This window comes from Cololabis saira, chromosome 20, assembly GCF_033807715.1.
Source record: "Cololabis saira isolate AMF1-May2022 chromosome 20, fColSai1.1, whole genome shotgun sequence".
Classification (NCBI taxonomy): Eukaryota; Metazoa; Chordata; class Actinopteri; order Beloniformes; family Belonidae; genus Cololabis; species Cololabis saira.
In genome coordinates, this window is record NC_084606.1 from 34,051,631 (window position 1) to 34,062,360 (window position 10,730).

General features: G+C 45.4%; 2 protein-coding genes across 2 annotated transcripts in view; one reads left to right on the forward strand and one right to left on the reverse strand.

Moving 5' to 3' along the window:
* Positions 1 to 1,228: 1,228 nt before the first annotated feature.
* LOC133420514 (uncharacterized) lies at positions 1,229 to 6,832 on the reverse strand. The gene is made up of 12 exons (XM_061710209.1): positions 6,660 to 6,832; positions 3,816 to 3,871; positions 3,657 to 3,746; positions 3,449 to 3,576; positions 3,229 to 3,366; positions 3,094 to 3,156; positions 2,785 to 2,952; positions 2,616 to 2,712; positions 2,336 to 2,541; positions 1,898 to 2,254; positions 1,710 to 1,824; positions 1,229 to 1,346 (listed from the first exon to the last, which is right to left on the reverse strand). Coding segments are annotated over exons 1-12 (1,593 nt in total). The 3' UTR covers positions 1,229 to 1,344.
* A 1,568-nt stretch (positions 6,833 to 8,400) lies between these two features.
* Positions 8,401 to 10,730, forward strand: part of LOC133420516 (keratin, type I cytoskeletal 18-like) — a 12,116-nt gene continuing 9,786 nt past the window's right edge. The window contains exon 1 of the mRNA XM_061710210.1: positions 8,401 to 8,895. Coding sequence (XP_061566194.1) covers positions 8,401 to 8,895 — 495 coding nt within the window. The remainder of the gene's footprint in view (positions 8,896 to 10,730) is intronic.

Genomic DNA, 10,730 nt, shown 5'->3' on the forward strand with positions numbered 1-10,730 from the left:
CAGAGAGAGAACAGTGAGTGACATGGAGCTCTCTTGGGCTGCTTGAAGACCAGACGTGCTGCAGGAGAGGTTTAACCGAGCATGCAGGGAGGCCGACCAAAGGGAATTATCGTGGTCTATACCGCCGTAGTGCACAAGTCTGTTTTGAGTCCAGTTGGTCAATAGTTAGGCAGTGTCTATCCTACAAAATACACACCAGGCCAACAACTTTAAGAAAAACCAGCTTTATTAAATTCTTCAGTTCTATTTAAAAGTCAAGTCTCCCACTCAACCCAGGACAGTAGTTTTCTTAACTTGCATGTGTCCTTTAGTGCCTGCGAGGGACAGAAACAAGGGTTAATAGAGCACAAACATGTCAAAGCTAAACTGTAAACATCTCAAAGCTAAACTGTAAATGCTCACCTTTCCCAGAAGGACCACCAGGATTATAAACTCTTGAGACCTTGATGTAGCGAGTTGCTGGGAAGTAAGCAGGCAGGTGCATGACGGGCATTCTAGTTCTTTGGGGAGAAGCTGTTGTCTGAAGTTCTGTAGTGGGCTCAGGACTTGGTGGCCCTGGGAGAGAAGGCCAGTTATATTGCATCCCAATATGGGTGAGGCACAGGGCAAGAACACAGTACCTGCTGTGGGCTGCACATTGTGGGTGATGGTGCCAACACCTTCCATGTCAGATTCAAATGTGTATACCGAGAACAGGCGGTGGAGACCAGCCAGAGGATATGTGCACTGTACAGTCACCCTGCAAGACATTAAGCAGCATCATTTTGCAAAACAGAACCAGCTTAAGAACTTGCAAGCGAGTACATACCCCTCAGTAACATTCTCAGAAGCAAAAGCAATCGTGTTGAGGCTGTAGAAAATCTTATTATGGTATGTCACATTGCCCTTGATAAGCTGGAAAAAGTGGAGAGCCTAGTTGAGGCCACGTGAAACAAAGAACGCTCATGTTCATTTGCATTTTGGACAAGCCCTACCTTGACTACGGCACCACAGCTGTTGACTGGGAAAGAGAAGAGCACCCTGCTACCATTACTTTCTTTGGCTTGACAGTGTTCGTTTCTGAGGTGGAAACTTGCTGGGATCCGTCCACTTGGGATGATTGTGGACAGGTCAGCCACCACAGTCATCGTCCCATCAGTGGAGCACACTGCAGAGAAGATCAATTTAAGCCTCTGTGACCTACCTGCAAGGTCCCTACCTCATTGCACAAACTACAGTATATCCTTACTGATGAATTCTCTGGATGGGAAAGAACATGTCTTGACACTGGATGCCTGGATCGCTGATGTCTCTCCATCCCTCATAAGGATCTCAAATGTGCCAAGGAAGCTCTCCAAAGTAAGATTCTGCAAAAAAAAAAAAACCCACCTCATTTAATTTCTATCAGCAATGAGGGCACACACCTTGCAGGTCTATTGCCCTCACCCTGTATTCATAGCCACGAGTGAAGAGGGGAACATCAAGCAGCAGCCTCTGGCTATTGTTGGTCATGATGTAGCCACGCTCAGCCGCCAGTGCTGACGTTAGCAGGTCAGAACCGATGCTGATCTCCCACAGGTAGTCAAAAGGCCGGTAGTCAAGCTTGAAGCTGATGCCAGACGATGTGCAGTTGCTTTCAAAGGCCGGAGGAGCTATCCAATACAGCATGGTGATTAATGGGTAAAGCCATAACTAGAGCAGCCATCTTTAAATACAGGCTCAAGACTTACAGACATCCAGTAGTGCCACAGATGATGCTGTGTGGTAGTAAGATTCACTTCCAGGCACAGTCAGCGTGTAGTTGATGTCCAGCTTGTGCAACATAGCTGCATGTTCCCTGGAGAACTGAGAGGGGACATAGGGTGAACCAGCATGATAGCAAAAGGATGTCACAGCATAAGTGTCCAAAGACAGTTACCTCCTGTACGACAACTGGGTCGTCAAAGGGCACCTTCAGAGTGTAGCTGTGGGTGTTGTTTGGTTCAGCTGCTTCTGTGAGGACGATGCTTTCATTGCTGAAGGGCACACTAAAGTCATTCCCATTCAACTGGACTGAGGTCAACGCCACATCTACAGGGATATGCCCAAGGTAGATGGTGAAAATTCCCTCTTCCAGGATGGTTTTGTCTTCAATGACAAGCTCACAGGGCAGTAGCGGAGTAACCACAATCCTGTGACATCTGATAACGGTCTCTTTGTAATCTTCATCTATCAACACTTGCTTGAAGTAGAAATGGAAGATGTAGAACTCGAAGATGGCACCCTTCACAAAGCTCTGAAACACATGGACAGCATTGAGGAAAAAGATTGAAGGGGAGGTTAGACAGGTGTAACAGCTACACGTCACCTCCATTACCTTCTTGTACCCTCCCTCAGCATTATATGGGATACCAATGTGGATTGTGGTGTTGTGTTTCTTCATGATGAAGCCTCTCTGCTCTGTAGCTGCCTGCTCCACAATGTCACCATTTAGTCCCACACTGATCTGTGAGCCACCAAGACTGGGATACAGAGCTTCTGGGGTCTCCCATGTCATGTAGCCACCATCGTGTGAAGCTTCATCTGTTCAGAAAAGTTCACATCTTCATGAAGAAAACTGGGGTTGCACAAGCTCAGCTAGAATCAGGGTCACGTACATGTAGAGCAAGCAGCCACTAGATCAACCATGAGGACAACCCAGCTTTGTCTGGAGAACACACTGGCATGGACCACCTCTACTGGAACACCATTCACCTGCACAGACATATTACTTCAAGCCCATTTGAAACTGATGCTTGGCCCATAGTAAAACACTGGACATTTTACCTCAGTACTGTACGAGTCAGGTTGTCCATACGGTGTACGAAATACGATCCGCTCATGCTTCATGTCAAAAATGTAACCCTGCTCATAAGCCTTAGACAAGTTCATGGGCAACACCTGCTCATCTGGTTTTTGAAAGATCACCTGCCAGTCTGAGGAGGAGCTGCTCATCTGATGGGGAAGGGTAACTTCAGTAAACATACAATGGTAACCAAATCTTAAGCTGCAATACCATCCAGATATCTTTACAACTGAAATCTTTGATTGCCCTATAAAGACTTAAAGTCTTCACGAAATGGAATTGATACATACAGGTCTGAGAAGGTTCCAGTCACTCATCCCTGCAAAGCACCCAACTTCACCCTGCACAGAAACCTGCAGAGAAGACCATGTTAAGACACTCATGAACTGGCACATTAAAGTTTGATGGTTATCCCCCAAACTTACTTCCATGTAGTTGACCTCACAAGAAACCTCCCTGGGAGACCAGGGGAGTTGGGGAAAACAGGTCCTGTTCAATCCAAAGCGGGTGTCCTCCCCATTAAGGGTTGTGATCAGGTTAAAACTGAATGTGTACCCATCATCCTGTCAATAGAAGCATAGAGGAGGTTTTCTGGCCAACTACACAAGGCTGCCAAAATTAATGCATCTCCATGTTTATACGTACTTCCTTTTCTGTGTGACAGCTGAAGTAAGAGGCTCTGAGCTCCACAAGGCCCAGGAAAGTCAGAACGCTGAGGGTGTAGCCACACGCTGCTGCATATGGTGCAGTGAGGGCGTACACACCTGTCCTGTCTGAGAGCACGTCACAAGTTAAGCACCTCGAGAATCATTACATCAAGAATATAACAATGCCTTCACAAATTGTGACTCACCAACAGCCTCAAAGTGAGGATCTTCTCCAGTGACGGCGAGATCAACAGCTATCATGAAGTAACGATCATGACACTCCATTTGAAGAACTCCTGAGGACAAATAAGTTCTATAACTAAGTCTTTCTACTAAATTATTTTACACCACAGATGTTTACCAACCTTCCAAAAGATCACCACATCTTGCAACTGACCACATAGACAGGATAAATACCACACTGTAACAGAGGAACAGGTGACAAATATTAACTAGCTGTGGAATAATCTGCTTTGACGGTCACAAATAATCACAACATACCCAAAGCTAAACTTGTAAGCCATAGCTGCTAATGTGTTGTCAGTGTCTAAAGCTAGCCCACTGCTAGCAAACTACACTTAGTAACCAACACAAGCTCAACTGAAGCACTTGGTCCTGACCAAACAGGGACCATGTGACATTGTCTTGCACACCAGCTCTTATGAGCCCATTTCCTTTACAACTGATCAGCAGCTACACAGGTGCATGCAGGTGTGAATCAAGTCACTGGGATTTGTCAGAGCACAGGTGCAGCTAATAAAATCATCACACTTCATGTCTATGAGAGGATTCTGAAGAGTTTCTTCCTTATTTTGAGTAAAAAAGGTTTGAGTAACCTTTAATTTTAAAATTCAGCCTCAGCAAAATATATTAAAAGCTGTCTCAGTTCTTAAAAGTAACTGTGGGCACAGATGCTGCAGCACGGTTCTGAACGCCTCATCAGCTTCATTTGTGAAACATGAGCAGATTGAATTGCTGTGTAAACTGCTTTGCAAAGTAAATTTTACATGTATTTTGCCGTTGATGAAAATATTAGTAAATCTGAAACTTTTATTGGTACAACAATCTGTTACTGCTTGCAACCATGTGAATCTTCTGTAAATAAGGACTGCACACAAATATTTGCTGGTCTTTCTCAGATTTTACATTGTCTTTTATGGGCTGCAAATGTCAAAACATTCTGATAACTTTCAGACATGTTTTTTTTTAAACATTGGTACAAATGAGAAATATAACATCTTAATATATGGACATTTTGTATATTTAAACTCCAAGATTGTGTTACCCAAAATGTCAGTAGGTTACATCAACTTTATTTTATTGCCAGACACCTACACAGGCACTCAGACTGTTATAGAGCAAATAAAAGGTGTATTGAAAAAATGGTGGTTGTCAACGCAAGTGGAGGTACCCTGTTCTACAAATCAATTCAATTCAATTCAATTTTATTTATATAGCGTCTAATACAACAGAGTTGTCTCTAGACGCTTTACAGAGACCCATACCCAGAACATGACCCCCGAGCAGTTATTACATAAACAATGGCAGGTAAAAACTCCCCTAGTGGGAGAAAAACCTTAAGCCAAACAGTGGCAAGGAAAAACTCCCCTTTAGGAGGGAAGAAACCTTGAGCAGGACCAGGCTCATCAGGGGGGACCCTCCTGCCGAGGGCCAGACTGGTGGGTCAGGGACGGCAACAGCACAGCAGGCAGGTGGAAGCAGCAACGGGATGACCAGGGGTGGGGACCGCAGGCCAGCACGCAGCTCCCGAAGCTCCGGCCCAATCAGCAAGTCCCAGGTTGGGGTGCAGGGTCAGGGAAAGACTTGTGCTCCGTAATGCAAGCTACAAGCCACCCACGACCACCTGCAGGACAAAAGAGAGAAAAGGGAGGAGAAGGGGGGGCCAGCAACGGGATGACCAGGGGTGGGGACCGCAAGCCAGCACGCAGCTCCCGAAGCTCCGGCCCAATCCAAGGTGTTCATAAAGATTTTGCCCCACTGTTTCCAGCACAACTGGCCTTCCAGTGCTAGAGATATTTAATGAACCAGAGCACCTGCGTGCAGAGACAGTGCATTAACAGCCCCAGAATTTGCGCTTCTATTACACTTTTTCGTGACCGCAGTTTCCAGCCTACTGAAGGATGCTTTCAGCTTGAGAAAAGAGCCAGTGGTGGACGACCATCGATCCCTACAGCCGAAGCTAAAATCTGGCAAGCGCCCTCGTCCCATAAAAGCACGTTTACACTATTATACAGACTGCCGACATCGTACAAAGTGCTAGGACCACCCAGCGGCAGATCAAGGTGAAGGATTTAACTATCTCCATTTTCCCGGGTTTCACTACATGCACAGCCAAAGTCCGTGCTTCCCGACATAAGATTTGGGCTGCTACACCCAGCACTCCTCCGGATCACTAGAGGGGATGTAACAATGGAATTTACATAATAGACGGAGGCCACTCCCTATGTGAAAATAGTGTGTTTGCTGTTTTGTTCGCTTATTACTGTGTAACGCACTGACAGTCTCAAGCGGACCGACGGCCGTTACATTTGTATTATATTGTTACGGGCCCATGTAAGTGTACTCATATATAACGTGTTCCCTCACTACCGAAGAAGTTTGTGCTCAGTTTTCCCCATCTAAAGCTTAAAGCGAGTGTGGTGGATTTCGTTCCACACACTGGCTCCTGAGTGGGAAACAGAACGATAGAGGTACCGGTGGTAAGGGATCACGCCAGTTTCCTTCCCGCCTTACTAACCCAGTTAGTTAGTTAGTATCCCCTTGTAATGTGTGATTCATAGGGGTTTCAAAATTACACAGAGGGTCCCTGTGAATTGACCATTTTATTAATTTACTCCAAGAGTACTCAGGCCATGGATAAGTGTGTGCGTAATGTACGCTTTACGCATGACACACGCGCCTCTTCCAGCCAAAACCACATGTAAACTCCCGAACACTTTCAAGAATACTTCGCTTTAATGTCCAATGCTACACCTTCAAAGCACTGAAAAAACACTGAAACATTGCAGCAATAAAGTATTCTTGAAAGTTAGTGGCGGAGTTTAGTAGTTTTTAGACAGTTATGGGTGGTGTGGTGATAGTGGGTTTATTGCTGTTTTTTTTTTCTTAATGTTTGGGGATTAGGGGAGTTGGTTGGTGCTCAGCTGACTGCTTGGTGACTGGTGAAAGGGAAGTGAAATCAGAAAAACAGGTCGATGAGCTCCTGTCCTCTGTGGAGACCGGCTTGGTGGAGTGCTGCTCGGGCATCGTTCGGAGGTCCAGGGACCGGAGGTCCGGGGACCAGAGGTCGGGCATCGTCGTCTTCAGAATCCTCGTCCTCATCCAAGGGAGGCGGCTCATCTGCTCCAGTGCGCACAGCCATGGCGGTGACTACGATGACACCACAACTCTTGGCAGGTGACAGGCGCAGCCCCCCCGATGAACGATGGATACAACGGAACCGTGACTTTGCGACGGCGTATGGCGACGCGGTTGATTTGCAGCGAGAATATGCTATAGCAGCCATGGTATCTCACACATGTGATTTTGCAACGCCTTTTTATGGAGCAGTGGATAAAGTCTCCCTTAATGAGGTTCCAACTGAACTCAATTACACCTGTCAGTTGCCTGATGTGTTAAATGTGGCAAGTTTGGAGGGAGGCTGGATGTGTTTTTGATGTGCCCTGAAGCATTTTTCAGTGTGGTACATTATCTCATATGTGCACGCAGATGTGGGATGTGTGCAGACAAATTATGGTAAATGATGATCCTTTTATTTTTGCGTAATGCATAAAACATATACAGGAACACACTTGTTATTCCTTATTTTTCTTTTTTTTCCCCCTTTGCTGTCACCAATGAATGCTAAACAATATAAATCTAAAGTATAAAATAAATCAAAATTTGTGCGGGCTGCATTGTTTTAATATCTCATTGCTTTGTGTGATATTGATTTGCCTGACGCGGCTGGATCTGTGAGTCTTTGTTCACTAAGATGGTTGGAAAGACTGGGTCAGCAGCATCTTTCATTTCCTTCTTAATGAAAGAGATTCTTAAGCTAAGAGCAACTCTGGGAAACGCGATTTTCTTTCACAGGCTCCTTAAGAAGGTTTGAAAGAAGTCTTTCGCTGTTAAGAGCTACTTAACTGATCTGGGAAACCGGGCCAATAACATTCACAAATCCTTACGATCATAATAAAACCACAACTCTTCACGGAATGCAACACAAAGCAAAGAACAACATTACCCATAATGCAATGCAGCTTAAATCGGAAGAAATGCCCCCAAATAAATTATTTTTTCCAGGCCTCAACTTTTGACAGGACTGTCTCCAGCTCACAGCCGATGTTTTTTTTATTTGTTTTACTTGTTTTTGCAAGTACCTTGTTAACATGAGTGGTTTTTAATGGATAATTATCTTCATTATCATATTCAAATATATTTACTTGAGGGAGGAGACAGGGCGGATTTTGTGCTCCGACATGTGTGCTCCACGTTGATTGTGATGTTCAAAGATATTCAAAGAAACGCAGTTTTGAGAATCTGAATTTTTTTTGCATACGCAAGAATTCCACGCATGTATTCACGTTGAAATCCATGCACTCTTTGTACATGAGGCCCCAGGTCTCTAAAACTGAATCACGACTAGGCTACTGCGATTATCTGTCCTCCAATTATTTGACCTTTCTAAAACAGAGTCGTCCCCCCCCTTCTAAATGAAGGCGTCACCACACCTTTTTGTGCCTTTTGACCAATCGATTATCTAATGTCTAAGCAGACGGGGTAAAGGTGAGAATGCAATATAGATAGGAGAGGAGTGGCAGGGAGGAGTGCTGGTCTCCAGCGTCGTATATAAGAACTTGAACTCGTCCTGGGTCAACCAGTCACCCAGTCTTCCAGTCTCAGCTCCAACACGTCCTCCTCTGATAGACCAGCACAACTTCCTTCACCATGAATTGTAAGTCGACAAGCCACACCATCAGGACCGTCTCCGCCTCCCCCCGGTTACAGAACCGACCTTCGAAGAGCTACAATGTAGGCGGCTTCAGGGACGATCAAGGCGATTGCCGCTCCTACTGCCGCGGCTTCAGCAGCGGCGACATCAAGATCTACCCCGCCTCCGACGTCGGCCAGGTCGGCAACAGCATCCGGATGTCTACCACGTCCTACGGCCAACGCAGCGGCATCGGCCTGGGCGCCGGCGCCGGCTTCTACGACTACCAGCCCGGCGGTATGACTAGGCCCGCCATGACCATCGGGAATGAGAAGATCGTCATGCAGCATCTGAACGACCGCCTGTCCAGCTACCTGGAGAAGGTGAAGACGCTAGAGAAGGCCAACGATATGCTGGAGATCAATATCAGGGAGGCCATCGAGAAGAGTGGCCCGATGGAGGGGAGCGACTACAGCAAGCACTTCGAAACCATCGCGGATCTGAGGGCCAAGGTGAGACCACCAACCAGCCGCATGAAATCACGATGCAGAAACGTGACGTGAGGAAAAAGGTCAAGCTCAACAACCTCATAAAGGTCGTTATCAGTCCTCCTCCACTACAAAGTACTTTGTACCTGACTAATTTCTCAACATTTATAAGCCGTAGTCTAATGCTTATCTTCGTGCACATGTCCAGTTGAGAGAAGTTTTTATTTTATTTAACCTTTATTTAACCTTTATTTAACCAGGTAGTAGCCCATTGAGATCAAGGATGTCTTTCACAAGGGTGACCTGGCCAGGAAGGCAGCAGCGCACGTCAAAACAAATAAAATCACAAGGTTAAAAGACAGAATACAAAACAATAACAGAGGAACAAAGTAGCAATAAAATGATAAAACAACGTTTTATAAAGTGCAGATGCATGGGAGGTCACAGCCAGTTAACAGTAGGTAACCACATCAATCATATAAAGTGCAGATGTTGAGGAAGACATAACTACCATCAGGTACAGAGACACTGTCCAATGCTTTCACGCTCTAGGTCCTTCAAGATCGAACCAAAGTCATTGAAGGATATCAGGTCAGTCAGTTTTTTTTTTTTTTAAAGATTTTTCTTGGGCTCTAGTGGCCCTTTATTCAAGCTGCAGATATGAAAGGGGGTAGAGAGAGAGATCGGGGATGACATGCAGTAAAGGTGCGCAGGCCGGGATTCAAACCTGCGACCGCTGCAGGAGGACTGTAGCCTCAGTATATGAGCCGCTGCTTAACCCACTGCCCACCGAGCGGCCCAGGTCAGTCAGTTTAAAGTCTTTCTGAAAGGAGTTCCAAGCAAAGGGGGCAGCGAATTTAAAAGCTCTTTTTCCCAGCTCAGTGCGAACACGCGGAATAATGAAGTGCAAAGCATCATGTGAGCGCAGGCCATAATGGCTTTGGCTTCTATGGAGATATGTACATAGGTAAGCAGGGACCAATCCAAGAAGGGTTTTATAAATAATGCGCAACCAATGCCTACGCCTGCGTACATATAAAGATGCCCAAGCGGATTTGGCATACAAGGTACAGTGGTGGGTAAGATGTTTACAGCCAGTGACAAATCTCAAGGCACAATGATACACAGTGTCAAGTGACCGCAGACACTGGGCAGATGCATCCATATACAACACATCACCATAATCCAGGAGAGGCACTGAGGGAGAAGCAGGCTTTGTTTCGAAAGAAGAATCCTAACTTCACCCTGAGCTTGGAGACCAGGGGTCCGTTTCACAAAGCAGGTTTAGTGAAAACTCTGAGTCTGTTAACCCTGAAATGAGGGAAACTCTGAGTTTTCCGTTTCACAAAGGGAGGTAACTCAAACCAGAGAAAGAGGAGTAACTCTAGCCTGTTTCACAAAGAGAATTAACTTAAGCTCTCGGTCAGTTATCGTAGTAACAGACTCTCTGAATCTAACCTGGTCGGGACCAGGTTTATCTCAATGAACCTGGAGTTTCTCTGCGTCTCCGCCTCTTTCAGAGCCGCACGCACATTTGATTTCCTCATTCATTCAGTCAGCAGGCGAGTTTTGGCGAAGTTCTGCCGTCTGTCATTAAAACCAGAGTCAGTATATATATTAGAAGTCCATTGTCACGAACATGGCATGTCCTTTTGATGAAGACACAATTGATGAAGGTGCAGCATTAATGCGCAGAGAATTAAATATTCGTCGGGAGATGGTTATCAGACCGCGTAATACATGTACATTACAGTACATAGTCTCATTACAGGCAAAGCAATATATGTTAATCCTTTATTTGTTATAATTTTGATGATTGAATTGTTTAATGATTTCATAATATATTCAAATTTTTTTAG